Consider the following 20,003-nt stretch of genomic DNA (forward strand, 5'->3'; position numbering starts at 1 on the left):
TTTGTAACAGGTTGGGAATAGTTGTTGATTCATGTAGAAAAAAACAGTATATTATGAGTCTGCCATCCTAATGCCCACAGTCTTAGAGACTTTGGAAAAAGGGTAGCACAATGGTCCAGATGTAGCAAGACTTAACAGCTGTGGTGCTGCAGCCGCTCGCAGTCCCAATGATTGTGGCCCCAAAGGATTAACATTGCAGTTGGGTCCCATTGAGAAGCATGGACCCCCCACCAGCAGCACCATTGCGGCAGACACTGTCCCCAGCACCGCAGATTTTTGCTTCTTCATCAGTGGTGCTGGGGACTGTAAGTCTTACTACATCTGTGTCATCACTGTCTTAGAAGCAGCTAAGCCAAGTTCAAATCCCAATGTAAGCTCTTTGGGACCTTTTTTTTCTTTTCCTCTGGCACCAATAAATAAAAATAAAACAAATTCCTGTCTATAAGAAAAAAAAACATATCATTTTTCAAAGTGTATATTTTTCTTATGGAAACGCTGCACCAGATTGGTAAAATAAATATTAAAAAATTCATCTGATAAATCTGATGCTATTTTTAAGCAAAACCGTGAAAGATTAGATTGTTTGATGAACGGCTTTACAATCTCCAAACCTCAATTACCTCAAGTGGCCACATGGGCAATTATTGTAACAATGTGTGACTCTCCCAGCCTAAGTCCAGTACAATGCTATTCAAAAACACTCTGTAGTAAGGATTGGGATATTGTGCAGTATTAGTAATTCTCCTGTTGAAATATTGATGTAAAATCAAGAACCAGATTTATCAAAGAATAAAATTCTTTTGGCCGCATGAGATCGTCTCAGATAAATGGTGGTGGTGTTTTTTGCCCTGATGTCATACCAGGGAAATGTTGATGCATAACCAACACTTAAAACCTAGATTTCTGTTCGTGTTTAATGACCAGGACTATTTTTCCAGGCCATTCTGCAAGCAGAAGACAGCCTAAAAGAGATGGACACTGAAATAATTGAATTGAAGAGACGGGGGGAGAAGTTACAGGTGGATCAGTCCTCGATGCAAGAAGTTTCGAAACTCCAGGTTCGACATACAATACAAATAATTCTTATTTAATCTACATATTTTTATGTTCATTGTCCACAATGGCCACAGAATAAGTGAGCAGACAATATTTATTTTGACGCATATTAAATAGATTAAACCTAGCAACCTAAAATAATATCCATTTGTATCTTTGTGGATTGCAGTACATACATTGTGAATTAATTGTCACGTATAAGACATTTATAGGGCCTTATGTTGATACAAGGCAGATTCCATCTGACATATACAGGCAAAAGTGTCATTCTAGAGCAGGGGCGGCCAACTCCTGCCCTCAAGAGCTACCTACAGGTCAGGTTTTCAGGATATCCCTGCACAGGTGGTTGAAGCACTGATTGAACCACCTAAGCTTAAGCAGGGATATCTGGAACACCTGACCTGTTGGTAGCTTTTGAGAACCGGAGTTGGCCACCAGGGATGCACAATCTTTTCCCCCTGAGCCCCTCTGCTGGCTTTCCCCCTCTCCTCGTGCCCCCCCCCCTCTTACCTTGATTCAGACATCCTGGCATCATGACACCGCGTTGCTATGGCGACGCGTCACCAGGAGCGTCTGAAACAAGGTAAGGAAGGTTTACAGAGGCCCTGCAGCTCCCCCGGCATTAATTTAAATGCCTTCAGGAAGCATGCGGGGGCCTCTGTAAACCCCCCGCCCCCCCCCCACAGTGAATCTCACCCCCCCCTGGGGGGAGCATCCCCCACTTTGCGCACCACTGCTCTAGAGCATAAAAGTTGCACCAAATGTATCAAAGAGAAATAATCTTAATGCTTTTAGTGGAATTTTGTCATTTGATACATATGGGGCAATTTTTTTGTATTGTACAAGAATTGTACCGCTTTTGGCTTGATATACTGTATAAATGCCATTTTTAGTTGAGAATATACTGGGGTTATGTATCTTGATGAAAGCAGTGCAATTCTTGGGCAACAAAAAATCTGCATCATCCATGTAAACCAGAAATCCTATTGTAATCGATAGGACATTTTGTTACGACATTGTGTGCAGATATTTTTGCCCCATATCTTCACCACTTTTGCGTTAATACATAGCCCCCTTGGACTTACACAGGAAAGGTTCTACGTTAAGGGAAATGTAATGCAATTGCAGGGGGAGGGAAAACGACATCACTTATTAGAGATAAATAATTCCCATTAAAATTAATAGACTTTTTTTCTTTGATACATATGCTGTTTTGTGTATCACGTAATTGCTCTATCAGTTGTGAATTTAGTGGCAAAGATCAACATCAACCAACCATCTTTCAGTAATCCAGTGTACAGTATTTGGGGCTGTGGCATGATGGCTTTTTTCCTCCCTGCAGGATACGTATGATGAGTTGATGACGATAATTGGTTCAAGGCGAAGCGGTCTCAATCAGAATCTCGCTCTCAAGAGTCAGTATGAGAGAGCCCTGCAGGATTTGGCTGACTTGATTGAAACAGGGCAGGAGAAGATGTCAAGGGGACAGAAATATATTGTTTCTTACAAAGATGAGGTTGAAATATTACTAGAGAAGCATAAGGTAATACAATCACCCAGCACTCCTTACTGTTTCCTATGTGTCTGGTACTGCACCTATAGTTTTTCACAACCTTTACTATGGGGGGATATTCAAGTAGCTGTGATTATCCGTGCAGAAAGAGCCCTTTCCGCTCGGTTATGCAGCTGCTGATGTTCTGTAAGCCCTTCTCCATATCTAAACCATGCGAGAAAGGCTTTTTTAGAAGCAGTTTTATTCCAACTCTGCAAATCTGAGCGGTATTATCAAAGATGGTCAAATGTTGGCAAACTCACTGGAATTCTACTAACTCTAGGAGCCTAAGCGGCTTCAAATAACTTGCACATTTGTCATCACCTCCTCGAGGAGAGAGAGCTATTTTAGTAGAATCCCAAATTCTATATATATATATATATATATATATATATATATATATATATATATATAGCCCCTCAAACCTCACCTGGGGTACCTAGGAGATATGCTATTTTGATATGCAAAGTATATTTTTAATGACTCACACCCCACACCTCCTAAAAGATTTCCATAACACCTATTCTGGCAAGTTTAAGGCACCTTGGGATGAAGGGGTACAAATGTCAGGTATAAAAAGGATCAGAACACATAACCTCTCTCCACCCTACTCCTAATTACCCCATAATGGCACCTTTAGGTAATTCCACTTCTAAACAAAGTACACCCCGTGCAGATTGGCTGTTTAACTGTGACAATTTTTTTTATAGGTAAAATGCAATTAAAAAGGCCCACAGACGTGTTTACTGTATATAGCAATCACTAGATTTTATTTTAACCTTTTACAGTGTACCTCACCAGAGCTATCTACCTGCAGGCTTTAATCTGCCTTATTAGTGACGCTCTGTTATCCAGAGCCTCACTGCCCTCTCTCATGACCGCTGCCCGGTCCCAACTTCCAGCACTGGGGCTGGGTCCCCTCTTATTAATGTGTTACAGCCATTATTCTGATCCATCACTTCAATGACAATTATGTGTTATAATGACTTACACACTTTGGTAAATATACTTGTGTTAGTACCTTGCAAGATGTGACAGAATATTCAGTAGCATTTTAACCAAAAGTAAAAAAAAAACAAGAACAACTTTAATGCCATTTCAGACATGAATGTTTATTTGAAGCACAGCACAAAAAAATATTTCACCAAGTTCTACCAAAATTGATGCATGCCATTATATTATGTTTCAAGTTATCCCTAGCCAAAGTCCCCATGCCTCATATAATGACTCGCTGCTCGTGTAACATAGTTCAAGTGGGGCAGAAGTGATACAAAGTAGCTTGATACATTGATAACAGTACATATGTTTAATGACCATTTAAGTTTCAGTTGTCAATTGTCAAATAAAAATACAATTTATGCGCACATTCTCATCTCTCAGACAAGTCCACAAATCATCTGTCTTTCCCCATAATCCCTCACCATACAATATTTCCACTGCAGCCAGGGATTCTGGGTAATGATATGCAAATGAGCACTCACAAGGTGTCACTTTTTATATATCTATTTTAACATGGACCCCTATATAAGCTTATGCCTGCTGTTTTACACAGCTTTATCAACACAGCCTGGGTTAAACAAGTGCATGGCCAGTAAGTAATTCAGCTATATCAACCTTTTGGGTCCCATTGATGTGAGGAGGTTTACTGGCCTTGCAGTGTGAAGCTGGTAGTGATTACAACCAGGTACAAAAAGTAAATTATGGTGACTAAAAAAGTGACAAAAACCCTCCACCGTACAGCAAATAAAAATACCACTTATGAGCACAGTCACATGTCTAAGACAGCCAAATGGCTACTCTAGGAGCTTGGATAATGTTCCCCACAGAAGATAATCAGTGAGCGAAGAAAAAAGAAAATTAATGCATACTGTACATTTATTAAACTAATTTTAGTGAGCCTATCACATAATTAAACATCTCAAAAATATTAGCATATTAACATAGTAACACAATAAAATGAAACTCTGGGTAAGTTGTAATCCGTCTACCGCTTATCAAATGTATTAAGGACACTTAAACAAATATATTTCAGGAATATTTCCAGGGTTTGGAGTTGCACATGATCCTCACTGAAACACTCTTCAGGAAAATTAGCAATTTTGCGCTGCCAAGGGAAACACAGCACCACACAGAGTTGATGGCAAGGGCTTCGGCAGTGCTTAAACAGGCTCACAAGAGAGGTGTGGAGCTGGAATACATTCTTGAGGTGAGTAGAACAAGGGATATATTTGTTACAGGGTTATGATTTATAAAATATATTCTAAATCTCCAATTTAGAGTAAATAGGAGGATATGCATGTGGTTGGCCAATAGGACTTTTAATTAAAGCTCCTTTATACATTATAGGAAATGCAGCACCAGGCCACTGTCTCAAAGCAAATAGAGAAGAAGAGCTCATTCCATTTGGTATACATAAAGATTCAAACAATATAAGCTCATCATTAGTGACAGATACTTCTACATAGACTGTAAGCTCTACAGGGCAGGGAGTGTGTTTGCAAAATGTCTCTGTAAAGCAGTATGTAAAACTAGCAGCGATATACAAGACCAAACTATTATTATTATTAATAATAATTCAACCTTTGTTTACTTCTATAAATCCATATTTCTTTTTGCTAATTGTCCGGTTTGGGTGGTGCAATATAAAAGTTGTCTATATTCGAAAAACTTTATATTATTAGAATTTCCAGGGCTACTGTACGTTATTTCTGAATGGTTATTCCAAAGCTGAAGAATCATTAATAGCACTTCACTTTGGTTGATAAGATATATTATAGGCCAGATCCACTGTTCAGTAAGATTATGGCTCATATTTACTAAGTAGGCATCCACCATAACACATCCTTTGACCTACAGTAATTATGTGAATAGGCCATAAGTTGTCTTATGGTACTGCATAGCAACGTGTTGTAAATATACCCCTATACCCTGTATGTTTTCATGCAAATGGCAAGCAAGAATGCTTTAATGATTTTGAACTGGTTACCTTAAATGACAAATAATAATGATATTATGCATGGCAAATTTAACAAAGTTACTTATTTTCACTGCTTTCATTTGTTCCATATACTTCAAAATGTGCAGCATCTTAACATTCTTTCTTTATACAAAATACCTCTAGACTTGGACGTTTTTCAGTGAAAAGTATCAAGAATTAAGCAGACAACTGGAATCAATTGAAAGTAACATACCTGTGGTTGGTTTGGTAGAAGAATCTGAAGACAGACTTACAGAGAGAATTAAACTATACCAGGTACAGTACTGTAAATAATTCTCAACACATATATGTGCGGTATTTGGTTTTGTAATGGTTTTATAGTCTGTGTTCCACGAACCCCTGGGTTTCTGTCGAAATGTACCATTACAAAACTGGGTATAACAGATATTTTAATACATTTTCAAGACATTATAATTATTTTTTGCAATATATTTCTTTTAAGATATATATATATATATATATATATATATATATATATAGTGACAGAAACCAGGGTATGGTGATACATTCCATATATAGGGCTCCCAGGATACTGAACAGTTTCTATCCTGTTTAGGCTGGAAAGTGCAGCCTCAGAATGCATGCACACCATCCCACAGTTTGGCAAGTGCTGGAACTGAGGGGTGAGGGATTCAGACCAGAGTTTGTCTGCTGCCTGATTTCTGTCACCTGTCCTGCTAGTTAGAGAACAGGTATTTAAGGCTGATTTCCTGGTTCCTCTGCCCTCTCCCCAAGAGCCTTGAGGCAGGAAGGCTGCTGGAAGCAGAGAGGGGAAACGGGTTAAATCATCCTGTTCCTTTTGTCTAAAACTGCAAAGTTCCTTATTTTTGTTGTTGGAACTGGATAAGCCTGTCCAACCCCAGTCAGGGAAATCCTTAGTTAAGTTATTGCTCAGACGAGCAGGGTTTTTGTTTGCTTATGTATTATTTTGAATTCCGCGTGGCAGTCTCAGCGCCTGGGACTGAATAAACCAGGCAATAGCCTGTTTAAAGGAACAGCACGTTACGCCTCGTCATTTAACCTACCCTAAAAGACCGTGTTCTAACAGTCCCGGACAGACGGCGGAGCCGTTTGTCACTATATATATATATATATATATATATATATATATATATACAAATCATGAATATCTGCCACTCCTGTAGTGATATAATGACCTGGTGCTTATGTCATAAAAAATAATAAAGCATACATTGTCAGCAACATACATACATACATTTTCCTGCATCGGATTGATGCCGGGAGTCTCTGGAGCTGATACCCATTAATATCCCATGCATCAATCCCATGCAATAAAAATGCATTTACAGTCAACTTCATTACCTTAGCTGCTAACCGCTAAGGCAATGAAGGGGTTAATGGACAACAGCAGCTTTATTGCGGGCAGAGGGGGTGAGTGAAGGGGGTACTTGGCTCTTCACTTTAGTATTTGGAGGGAGCACCCCAGGTTATCCCTTCTTTTGTATTCCCCCTCCGCCCCCAATAAACATTACAATATGGTATGATCACAAATACACAACCCAACCGGTGCCCCCACCTAAAACCATCATTTATTTTTTTTATACACAGCATTCATACCAGAGGCCTATGGGGGTCCCTGGGTGATCCTCGCGGGTGTCCGTGGGTCTCCAGGTGGTCCCTGAAAGTGTCCAGGGGCCCAAATGGGGTCCCCGGGTGGTCCCCATCTGTGCCTTGGAGCCCTCGGGTGATTCCTACAGGTGTCTGGGGGCCCTCTGGTGGTCCCTGTGATTGTACAATGGTCCTCGGTTTGTCCCTGTGGGTCCCTGCTGGCCTGCGGTACCAATCCTTTTGTTAAAAACATAAAATTGACATACATTTAAAATAAATACACCTCCCCCCCCACCAAACACATACAGTACTGTAATGGGCAAAATAACTATTATCCAGATATGGATAATAGCTCATTTGCCCATTATTAAAACAAACATTTGCCAGGCAGCATAAATAAAGTAAATAAAAACCTTTCTACTTACCCCTGCCATTCTGAAGGGCGTCCTCATCAGCATACTGCAGGGACATGTCCTCTGGTGCCAGAAAGAATACATGAACTAAAACAATCTAATGACCCCTAACCCCTTAATCACCTTAGTGGTTAATACCCGCTATAGTAATTAAGGGGTCCTCCACTAGCCACCCAGGATATAATATGGGTATGATAAGCAACTATAGCACTCAATCGTCACCCTAATAAAAAAGCATGAATGCCAAAATTAAACAATAATCACAAAACAAAAATTAAGCACATTAACACTACAATTCAATCAATAAAAACACTAGCCAACCAATGAAATAAATAAAAGCACAAACCAAAAAAAATCATTAATTTTAACTAGTAGCCAACAAATAAATGAATTAATTAAACCACTATCCAACACATCACTTAAAGCAGGAGCCAACACAAGAAATCATTAATTAAAAACGTTAATCAATCGGGGGGGGGGGGAGCCAGCAAAATGACAAACAATGACATCCACAGAATAAACATAAATAGAAAAAAATAACACTCAATACAAAGCAAGCATTTGCCAAAACATGCATTGGCTAATAATGTTTTGGTATGTGCCCAAAGGGGCACAGATTAATACATTATCAGTCATTGGGCAAAAGAAAAACATAAAATAAACAATATACATTCCAAAAACCTGAAAAAAAAATACATTTAGATACATTCAATATTTAACTTAACTTTAGAAGTGTTGGCCCTCCGAATCCAGGAGTATCAGGAAGCTCTCGTACCGCGACGTCATCCAACTCAATCCGACGCCATCGACCTTGAAGATCCGGACCAGGTACCCAAATTCTTCTTTCTTTGATCTTCTAACACCTTCTTCTTTCTTGATCTGTGATTATTTATTTCTTTATCTTCTTTCTTCATCTGTTAATTCAAAAACCCAATGGTAAATCCACAACACAACGCTGACTTCTTGAGCTCAAATGAATATGGACTATGACGGCACATTTTTGGGTCAGATGGTTCAGCTCAAATCTGATTGGACGCTGTATCATGTGCCCGCCTCTTTTTTTTTTTTTTTGAAGGATGTGACGTCATCTTCAAGGGAGGTATGTAAAATCCTTCAAACCACATGTCTATATCACATGGTATTAGAGCCAATGGGATCGAAGACAATCCCATTGATTGCTCTACCATGTGATAGGTTACCTTAGTTCAAAAGTCTGTGACGTCACTTTAAGGGATGATGTCACATCCTTTTGAACTAAGGTAACCTATCACATGGTACAGCAACCAATGGGATTGTCTTCAATCCCATTGGCTCTAATACCATGTGATATGGCCATGGGGTTTGAACGATGTGACGTACCTCCTTTGAGATGTCACATCCTTCACAAAAAAAACAAGAGGCGGGCACATGATACAGCATCCAATCAGATTGGAGCTGTACCCTCTGACCCAAAAATGTGACATCATTGGCCATATTTAAGGTCTTGATGCCTCATTTGAACTCAAGAAGCCGACGAGTCAACATCGTGATTTACCATTGGGTTTTGGATTAACAGATGAAGAAAGAAGATAAAGAAAATAAAGAAATAATCAAAGATCAAGAAAGGAGAAGGTGTTAGAAGATCAAAGAAAGAAGAATTTGGTTACATCGTCCGGATCTTCAAGGTGGATGGATTAAGTTGGATGACGTCGCGGTACGAGAGCTTCCTGATACCCCTTGATTCGGAGGGCCAACGCTTCTAAAGGTAAATTAAATATTGAATGTATGTAAATGTATTTTTTCAGGTTTTTGGATTGTATATTGTTTATTTTATGTTTTTCCTTTGCACATTGACTGATAATGTATTGATCTGTGCCCTGCACACATGTATAATTAAAAAAATAAAGCAAATAAATGATACTTGCGTTTTGACACCGGTGCACCTGGTTCAGGGATAGCCTATTTGTAGCAGTCCTGTATATTGAAGTTAAGAACATGATCCAGGGCACAGCGGATTTCAGCAAAAAGGATTTATTGTCATAACACGACATTTTGGCCCTGACAAGGCCTTTATCAAGTGACCGTCAATGAGGAAACACATTAAAGGGGTTATTCATTAAACCTGTGGTTTTCAACTTGTTTTTGATTAAGGAACCCTATAATTCTATTGTGAAATTCTACGGAACTCCAACCCTCTCTAATAGCGTGTCTGAGATCAGATGCATTCTAAAGAACCCCAGCCCTCTCTAATAACAAGTCTGGGATCAGATGCATTGTAAGGAACGCCAACCCTCTCTAATAGCGTGTTTGAGATCAGATGCATTGTAAGGAACCCCAACCCTCTTTAATAGCACGTCTGAGATCAGATGCATTGTAAATTCTTCTGTATTTGGTACAATTTTCAAATTAACTGAAAATTGCACAGAACCCATTGGGAATGGCTGGGGAACCCAGTAGAAAAACATAGCATTACACTGAGGATCAGAGAACTATTGCATGGAAACTCCCATTGACTTCAATGGGAATTTCCAACAACAGTGCCTCCATTGACAGTTTAAGAACAATGCAACAGGGATTACATCAAACTAATGTTGTCTCCTTCTTGAATTTCCTATAGTGCGTTAAGTCAAGCTTAACAGAGTACCAGCCCAAACTTTACCAGGTGTTGGAGGATGGCAAAAGACTTCTGATATCTGTCAGCTGTTCAGAGCTGGAAAGCCTCTTGAATCAGCTAGGAGAGCAGTGGTTGAATAACACAAGCAGAGTTTCCAAGGAGCTCCACAGGCTAGAGAATATTCTCAAACACTGGACAAGGTACTGTAACATGCGCACCACAAAAACAACATTGTATCCAGAGTTTACGACTGTATTTGTATTTTTTATTTATTTAAGTAATTCAAATATTGTGGATTTTGTTTTAGCATTTGGAAACTTTTTAAGTACCTGGTATTTAATTACTTACTACAATTATGTCTTATGTGTCTTTTAGAACAGTTTCTAAATCATGGTACTTCATTAAATATCTGATTTTTGGTTTAGAATTAAACTCACTTTCTCCAAATCAATTGTTTATACTTGTATGCAATGTTGAGTGCTTTTTTTCCATTCAATATGATTGTAGCCTCAATAACTATGGCTTGACATTTGAAAGCCTCAGATTTAAGAATAATCCTGGTGTCATACTATTTTTGAACAAATCACTTTCTTATTCAATAAAATACCTGCGTTTCTGTTATTTGTTTACATTATACACTGTGTGTAAGCTTTATTTGTAATTTCCTTCTTTTGGAGTGGCTCTTATTCGGTTTTAATTTCCAGATATAAGAATGAATCTGCAGAGCTTGTTCATTGGTTGCAATCTGCAATGGATCGACTGGATTTCTGGACTCAGCAGTCAGTAACAGTCCCTCAAGAGTTGGAGACAGTTCGTGATCACCTTAATGCTTTCTTGGTATGTAACTTTATATGTGTTTTACTAAATATTTTTTACCTACCTCCTGCAATTAGTCTTGACAACAACTAGAGATGGGTAAGCCAGTCCAAATCTGTCTCCCGGAATTTCCTGGATTTGTCAGACTAAATCCGATTCCAGGATATCCCAGCTTCAGCTCAGGTGTTTCAATCAGTCCTTGCTTCAGCACAGGTAGCTCAATCAGTCCTTCGACTGCACCTCTGATTGAGCCTCCTGTGCTGAATCTTGGATATCCTTAAAAAAAACTGACCTGTTGGGGAGGCTTGAGGACTGGAGTTGAGCACCTCTGCCTTAGAACATTGAACTAAAATGTATTCATTCATCTTGGTTACCTTATAGAGCTCCATGTTTCGGAGGGGGTGGGACTTCCTTCTTTGTTAAGTGCAAAATTAAGATCCGAATATAGTAGAATTAGCACTCACGTGGAACTTGAGCATAATGTATTTATGTAAATAGACGGCATCAATGTTTTGATCTTTAGCATTGACCTCTATCAATATACAAATGAAGTGTCAAACCCACCTTACAGTATGACCAGTTTTTTATTAACATTAGCTTCATTATTATTTGTTCATTGATGATTTCTATATGATGGTCATGGACTATTCCAGACATGCTTGTATAGAGTCAGCATCAGTAATAGTTGATTCCAATTTAGGTGTATTATATACAAAATGTTCTCTGTTTGTTGGCATTCTCATCACAATCATTTTCTATCACACTGTTTACATTGTGTAGCGTTTAGTATATATTTCTCTGTGTATATGCTTCTTCTGTTGCAAAACAAGTTCAAATTGTGCATTGTGTTATTGACAGGAGTTCTCTAAAGAGGTTGATGCCAAATCCTCACTGAAATCATTAGTACTGAGCACTGGAAATCAGCTACTTCGTCTGAAAAAAGTAGACACAGCAGCTCTTCGGTCAGAACTGGCTCAAATTGATAACCAATGGTCGGAGCTTCTTACACATATCCCAGTGGTACAAGAAAAATTACATCAGGTAGGATAGAACATTGTTAAATGAATGAAATACTTGCAATGTACTGCAAAGCTAATGTTACACATTTCAAACCACTGGTTTCAAGATTGGTGGCAATGTAACATCCATTTTTATTTTTGTTCAATACTTACAGCACCCATACTCTTATATTTTGACTTTTCATATCATATGTGCTCATGTTGTCTCATTTTATAGTGTTATAAATTCTGATGACATACTCTCATGTAAAGAAGAAATAAAAAGATTATATATATATATATATTAAGTACAAAAAAAACCCACAAAAGGCGCAAATCAGAGACACAGGTGCATGGATATACAACACCTGAAGGATAAATACGTGAACAAGTCCTATATTCGAATTCCACAACGAGATGTACTTATAGATGAAAAAGATACCAATATGGTGAAGTACGTTTATGAATAAAAATATTGCGCAAGCAACAGAGGCTACTTACAATGTAGCAGAAATAACAGGCACATTAGTCAAATGCTTTCAGATCGCTGCATCAAAGGGGCTGATAATCTCAGGAACCGCTCACTCCGTCTGTGTGCTCGGACGCAGACGCTTCACTGCTCAGCTGAAATCAGCAGTTGCGCGGGTCCTCCGATGGTGACGTCACTCCCCTAAACGGGGATACCGCTGGCTCCGTTCACTCGGTGAGATTAGCCACAGGGCTCAATTCCGAGATTGATATAACAGTCCCAATAGCCTTTAAATAAGGCTTTGCAGCAAATAGAAAGACAGTTAAAAGTCCTGAATATAACAGAAAATAGGGAGATCTACTGAGAGACCCTCACCCTACTAGTTTCGTCTGAGTTTAGACTTCTTCTGGGGCATCCAGATGTTTTTTGCATCTCTTGTTGTGATAATTACCTTATAATATGATTTATCTATATATACACATGTATGTTTGTTCTAGGAAATTTCATCTATAAAAATTCTACTTTTTTTTGACAAACATCATTGACATTGTATTGTTTTTAGTGTTCTGGTAGCTCCAGCATGTATTGTAACTTTGGAGGAAATTAGGGTTCCTCTCTGTTCCTGTGCATCATTTCCATTTTCATCTTTCAGTATGTTTCATTTTTAGGTGCTGTTAAAAAATATATACACTTTGCATACATTGTTAGTTGCATGTAAGCATCAATGCATAATGTGTATTATTTAACAAAAATTGCATCATTTGATTGCTAGAGTGGAAAGTGAGGATTTCAGTCATGGGCCGCAATATCTTTATTTCATTTGCTAGCTCCAAATGGACAAATTGCCTTCACGCCACGCCATCACTGAAGTTATGACCTGGATCTCCCTAATGGAAAATGTCATTAAAGAGGATGAAGAGAATATCCGGAATGTAGTGGGATGTGAAGCTATTCAAGAATACCTACTAAAGTACAAGGTAATGAGAAGAATAACAGGTTAAAATATCTTCTGTTTGATGGAGTTGTGCAAAACCACTAGAGATATGCAACATTTTCACTAACGTTCAAAGACAAGACATAACAAACATATTATTTTCACAAAAATCAGCAAAAAAATACTGTCAGGCATTAAAAGTCAATATGGAAGGTCACACAACCTCTGACATACTGCCATTTCACTAATATATGGAGCAGTTACAGAAGTAAATGCTGGAAACATGATGTCAGAAGTGTAGAAATTGATCTCGGAGGGCCCCAAGACATACCCTGCATGGGATAAGGGGCACATCATGCCTTCAATACTCTTTTTCCAAATTGAACGTTGAAAGCGATGGGTAGGAAGTGGGGTAACCTCCTCTACTGTCCGCGTCCTGGCTAGCCAGCGATCACGTACTGTAGTTGAGTGCCGGAAGATCGGTGGCACTTAGGTGGTTAAGACAAACAAGGCACAACATTTTGCGCATCCCTAATAAGATTATTTTTCCTTTCTTCCAAACCTGTAGTTCCCAGCTTTTATATAATTAAATTACATGTTAAAGATAGTACCATACTTCATTGGTTAACACAAATGGCACATTTTTATAAATGTGCATGATAAAGTGTTAGATTTTCTTTTTCAGGCCTTGCTGATAAGCTGCGAGAGGCTTAAGTGAAGCCAATTGTAAATAGGAATTTTGTCAGAATCGTTTATTAGTCAGAGAGGGGCTTACTGTATGTGTCAGGGCAAAAGTCGTCTACACCAGTGGTTCTCATGTGCCACCAACAGGTCAAGTTTTAAGGATAGCCCTGCTTCAGCACAGGCGGCTCCGCCATTTTGATTGAGCCACTTGTGCTGAAGCAGGTTTATCCTTAAAACTTGACCTGTAGGTGGCCCTTGAGGACTGAAGTTTAGAACCACTGGTCTACACCATATGTATCAAAGAAAAACCATTAAAACCAATACATATTTTTATGTGACACATCGACACCAATGGAGAAAACAATCTCAAAGGAGAAAACAATCCATTCAAAGAAATAGGATTTTTTCCTAGATAAATCTGTAGCAATATTTTTGCCCTAGAGGTGCATTGTGAAACGATGCAATGTTGTCATTCAACATGTCCTTTTTCTTTTGTTTCAGGGATTTAAAATCGATGTCAACTGCAAACAGTTGACTGTTGACTTCGTAAATCAGTCGGTGCTACAGATAAGCAGCCAGGACGTGGAAAGTAAGCGCAGCGACAAGACTGATTTTGCAGAGAAACTTGGAGCTATGAACAGACGCTGGCAAATCCTTCAAGGCTTAATAACAGAGAAGGTAAATGAATTAGCAACACAAATGACTTGACGTATGTTGCACTTAAAGCAGCAATTCATGCACTTTATTAATTTATTATTTTTTAGCACACGTTTGAAGCAGGGAGTCTCCGGAGCTGAACCCCATTCATTTCAGCACCGGGGACCCCCTGCTTTCTGATATACTTGCCGTCATAGGGGGTGCTGTTATTAACAAAGTTTAAAGCTCCCGCGTCACACGAGTCATTTGGAAGCCGAACCTGATGTCACGCCTTCCTATTGGCCCGCAGGGCGTGGGAGCTTTGAAACTCCGCCATTTTGCGAACCCTGCTAGCCGAGCAGTATGACTACCGTCACCCCCTATGGAGGTCTGTATCTCCGTAAGCAGAGTGGAAATGAATGGGGTTCAGCTCCAGCGAACACCTGCCTCATTGTTATGTTAAAAATAAGAAAAACCAATTCTCTGCAGCCGCTCGACCGACCGACCATAGCGCTGCGTCAAGTGAACGTTCAAATATGTGGTCAGTGTGAAAGATAGAAAAAATCCACATTGGTTTTTTTTGGTAAATAAATGGTATGTTTTCCAATAAACGTGTTGGTATGTCTGTGCAGATTCAGCTGCTGGAAGGATTATTGGAACGTTGGAAAGATTATGGCAACAATGTGCAAAACCTGAAATCCTGGTTCGAAAGGCAAGACAAGAAGCTAAAGAAACAACAAAGCATCGGCGATCAGGCATCAGTTCAGAACAGCTTCAAGGAGTGCCAGGTAATGCTAATGATAACGCAGAGGCACATATTGCCATACTAAGCAGTGCTATGCCTTATGACACCTAATGGCAATAATATGCCTTAAGTCCTCTTTCGAGTTACCAGACTGTAATGTGTGTATCTGGCGTTGGAAGGTGTCTTATAGCATAGGACTTCTTAGTTAACATGGCCCTGTGTCCTTTTGATTTAGAGAAGCATGCAAGCATAGTTTCATCATTTTATAATGCATAGATCCACACCACAACAGGCTGACGGTCTTCTGGTACAAGTCCTTTAGCTTATAGTACGCTGTAAAATATCTCCTTTAGATTGTCATTTCTCTGTTTAGTGATGTGAGAATTTTCAACTATGGATAATGTAAGTGAGTGCAGTTTCCGCCACCCTATGCGAGATGAGATGGCTACTACGTGTGTGTGGTGCTTTACCTGTGGCTCACAGGAGGCCTGACCCTCCACTGCTGGGAGCCTGTGGTGTGCCTGATCCGTCTGGTGACAGCGCCTCCACCTGTGCAGGATCCTAACTATGTTGGATAACCCCGTCACAGGACCCAATGCAAGAATTCACACAATGGTATGATAACAGTTTACTGCTGTACATGCAGATAATGTAACACCCACACAAATAGGCCACACGTGGCCGTAACCCCACAGTGCCCTCCAACACAATGTCTACACCCTGATGGGATACACCCCAAAGTACTGAGGTGCGCCTGGGCACCCAAACACCCTGGTGTCCACAAGAGCCACCCCACCCAATGTGTGCGACAGCACTCCCCACAACTAAAGTGTTATTGTTGGTACACTTGGTGATGTAATTATTCCTGCCGAGTGCTCCAGCACCCGGTAGTAATGACAGAATTGTGACAGGGATCTGCTGGTCCAGCGATGAGGTCCACGATGGCGTCCGCCTCCACGTGGGATGGTATCCAGCTGTAGGGTCCCACCTTAACAGTCTTGGTATCAGTTGGTGGTCTGGTCCCAGACCAGAGGCCGTGTCTGCTGCGCAATGTCCTTTTCTGTGTCCTTGACACTAAACAGATAAAGGAGCAGTGTACCTTTCTAAGGGCTTGTCCCTGTAGCAGCCACAAACTGACAGGGGGAGTCGGGGCCTAGCTGGGGCCTATGGGAGTCTCTGGCCTAGTGCAGGGGCCACAATCACCCTGCACACACACCCTACCCTCTCCTTGTCCCAGCTCTGACTGGCGTGGCTCGCAGTGCGCCAAATGTATCAATCTTGTGGCAGGAGCAATGCTGCAGCCCTATTGGCTGTATTTCCCCATCTGATCTCCAGTCCTATAGCCTTCTGGGGGCTGTAGTCCCCGCAGAGCACCATCCCCAAAGTGGCCTCCATACACTGCGCATGCGTGCGCCTGTTATGACCACCGCATCTCCCGACACCTTTCTGCGCATGCGCAATTGTACTGCGCATGTGCGTGCACTATCAAGATGGCGCTGCTGATCTCGCTGGCGAACCGGTCACCCCTGCACAACCACCATACCTACGCTGGTCTGACCGCAACCTCCGGCGGCGTCCGCACCACCCCCAGAGGTAAGAGGGCCAAGGGCAAGACCAGCAGGAGACCTGGCCACATAACAATAGTACTAACGTATTTGACCAGTTTGTACAGTAAACTTTGGGGCCCAATGCAGGGCCACTGACAGATTTCCCGGGGCCCAGGACTAGAGTCTACTCCGGGTCCCCCCCCCCTCAGCGGTATTGCGAAGCCCCACCACAATTTTACACCTCACAAGCCCCTTCTATTTCCCACCCACTTCCCATGTATTTTTCTCCCCTCCGTCTCACTCCCTCTTCCTTCTCCCACCTCGCGTGTATTTCTCTCCCCTGTGTCTCACTCTTACTCCCTCTTTTCCTCACTCACTCCCACCTCTTCCTGCTCACTCGCCCCCACCATCCGTCAATTACCCCACTCTTACTCAATCCCCCTCACAAAATACATACCAAAAAACCCCACCCCAATACATAATACAAAGACCCCCATCCACAATACATATTAAAAAGACCCTTACCCCTCCAATGCATATTGAAAAGACCCCCACCTGCAATGCATATACAAAAAGACCCCACCCCCAAAAATATAAAAAAACAGACTTATCTTGTGGATGGTCAAGCCGGGTCCAGTGGCTGTGGGGGCCCGGAGGCCGGCGCTGCTAGTTGGCGACTCCTGGCCAGGCCTAGCTGCCATTCCTCTCACAGCCGGGGCCCTGGCTCTCCCTCAGCTGCAGGCCTCTATCCCTCTGTCCCATGCCGAGCTTCCAATGTCAGCACGTGAGTGCCGGAAACTGGGCTACGCTTACTTCCAGCGCGCTATCGTCAGAGAGGCCTGTCGCGCAGCAGCATCGGAAGCTGTTCGGGGAACAGAGAGATAGAGGTTTGCAACTGAGGGAGAGCTGAGGGCCTGTCCACAAGAAGACCGGCAGCCGGGCCTGGCCAGAGTTTGAGCCTGACTTGCAGTGCCAGCCATCCCCCCTCCCTTCTGTCACTCCATGTCGGTGGCCCTGCCCAATGAGCATGAGAGTTAATAACGTTTTCTCAATAGTGAACTCCTAAACCCCTTCTCTATACTGTATGCTGTGAAGTTGTTTTTCCTGGGCCAGAGAAGTCCCATTCATCTGCTTGCATTTGAAAAAGTCTCCAGCTATGGAAAGATGGTTTTCACATCAAATTGAATAGGAGTCATAGACCAGTAGAGAAGTCAACTTGCATATTTGCTGTGAGTCCAACCTCATTCCTGGTTCACGACCAAAACCTGTTTTTCTGTTTGCAAGAAGGTACCTGCTTGTTGTACCAGATTGGACTAAATATGTAAGTTTGCTTCTTGGCTAATTTAATGTGCATGTATTACAAGGGGAGCTGGTTGGAGGATCTATTATTTCTTATTGTAGGCACACATGTTCTTCATGCTCCCTACAACTTCACTGAACCAAGAGTGCTATCTACCCACTCTGGTGCTAGAGACTTCACTGGAGATTCACTTTTTTTTTAAGTTAGCTTTTCTTTTTTGTTTTAATTCAAAGTTTATGTTCTGATCAAGGATTTTCAATGATCATTCCTTTGGGTTATTGGATTTAAAAAGGGGAATGAGAAAATTGTGATTCTTTAAAAAAAAATTGTGGGGATGGATTAGACCCTGATTTACTATACCACTGCTATGACATAGGACGTGGACTTTGGCAGTATTTATAAAGCAAGGCTACTCCATAAGACACTGCAGCACAGTTTACTAAATATACAGTGAAATGGCTGTAAGGTGTCGTCTGGACCAGATGATGTCTTCTCAAGTAAGACCACTTAAAGTAGCAGTAATACTTTCCCCCTTTTTTCTGTCTTTTTTTTTTCTTATTTGTAATTGTAAAGCATGTGACAATGTATAATTCTACATTATTGCCTAAGCTGGCAATTGTTTGGTGCTCCTGTTATAAATCTGTACAAATCCTGATTGTGTGCCTAACATAATGGCTGCCTCGAATTTTAAATTAAATCACTATTATCTAATACTACAGAAATGATTTATTTAATAAAATATACATATAAGATTTCACATGTTTTGCTGCTTTAAGAGGGCCATAAGGTGTCTTCCAGCACAGAAGTTATCTTATAGAGTAGCACTTCTTAGTAAATATGGCCCCATGCCTTAGCACTGTTTAGCAAATGTATTCCTTAATAAACAAGTGTGTCGTCATTAATTCCTATACACATTCTTTTTCTGATCTCTTTTGTTTCCTTTTAGGAACTAGAAGAGTTAATAAAGGCAAAAGAAAAGGATGTAGAGAAAGTTGAACAAAGTGGGATTTGCTTAATCCAAAACAAGAAAGAAAAAGTCACGGCTATTATCATGGACACCCTCCGAGAACTTAACCATTCTTGGGCAAACCTGGACCACATGGTAAATAGTCTTAATTAAAGTCCTCTGTCGACTTCCAGGCCCGTTTAATGGAGAAATCCCATCCATATTTTCATAGATTTTAATAAAGACACAGTGAGTGGTATTTGTATAAAAAACAAGTCCCTGATTTAAGGGTAAAGTTCCCCAGAAGCAATCTGTGACTAGGGATGGACAAGGGGAAATGTCTCTCTATCTTACTGTTTAGGAACTCGTATTTATCATTAACCCCTTTACTATCAGAAGTGCTATCTGGCAGTAGAATGGTTCAAAATGTAATATCTGAATGTTTTTTAACCTACCTGTGTGTAATGTGAATAGCTTCCACAAATCAGTTTTACAATATTAGCTTGCATTGATTGCTAGCTACAGGGAAGCCCAATGCTACATCCAATATGACAAAAATACACAGTAAAATACTTATATATTCTCTTGAAAAGGGGTTATTTAGTTTAACCCTTTGGCCAAAGCATCGCAAGCCTGTGAGCCACGACAAGGCAGACCCTGTTCATTGATTGCTAGCTGTCTGAGAAACAAACTTCATGGAATTAAGCCCTTTGATGCATTGCTATGCAACAGGTTGCTGTCCCCTCT

The 20,003-nt window shown here is 40.7% G+C and overlaps 1 protein-coding gene across 16 annotated transcripts in view; it reads left to right on the forward strand.

Moving 5' to 3' along the window:
• SYNE1 (spectrin repeat containing nuclear envelope protein 1) overlaps window positions 1–20,003 on the forward strand; it is a 603,546-nt gene that overhangs the window by 484,340 nt on the left and 99,203 nt on the right. For all 16 annotated transcript variants that reach the window (XM_075596504.1, XM_075596505.1, XM_075596506.1 and 13 more), the window contains 11 exons: window positions 939–1,058; window positions 2,399–2,599; window positions 4,641–4,814; window positions 5,730–5,861; window positions 10,185–10,381; window positions 10,886–11,018; window positions 11,856–12,038; window positions 13,292–13,441; window positions 14,584–14,760; window positions 15,351–15,506; window positions 19,257–19,412. In XM_075596504.1, the coding sequence (XP_075452619.1) occupies window positions 939–1,058; window positions 2,399–2,599; window positions 4,641–4,814; window positions 5,730–5,861; window positions 10,185–10,381; window positions 10,886–11,018; window positions 11,856–12,038; window positions 13,292–13,441; window positions 14,584–14,760; window positions 15,351–15,506; window positions 19,257–19,412 (1,779 nt within the window). The remainder of the gene's footprint in view (window positions 1–938; window positions 1,059–2,398; window positions 2,600–4,640; window positions 4,815–5,729; window positions 5,862–10,184; window positions 10,382–10,885; window positions 11,019–11,855; window positions 12,039–13,291; window positions 13,442–14,583; window positions 14,761–15,350; window positions 15,507–19,256; window positions 19,413–20,003) is intronic.

Source organism: Ascaphus truei, chromosome 4, assembly GCF_040206685.1.
Source record: "Ascaphus truei isolate aAscTru1 chromosome 4, aAscTru1.hap1, whole genome shotgun sequence".
Classification (NCBI taxonomy): domain Eukaryota; kingdom Metazoa; phylum Chordata; class Amphibia; order Anura; family Ascaphidae; genus Ascaphus; species Ascaphus truei.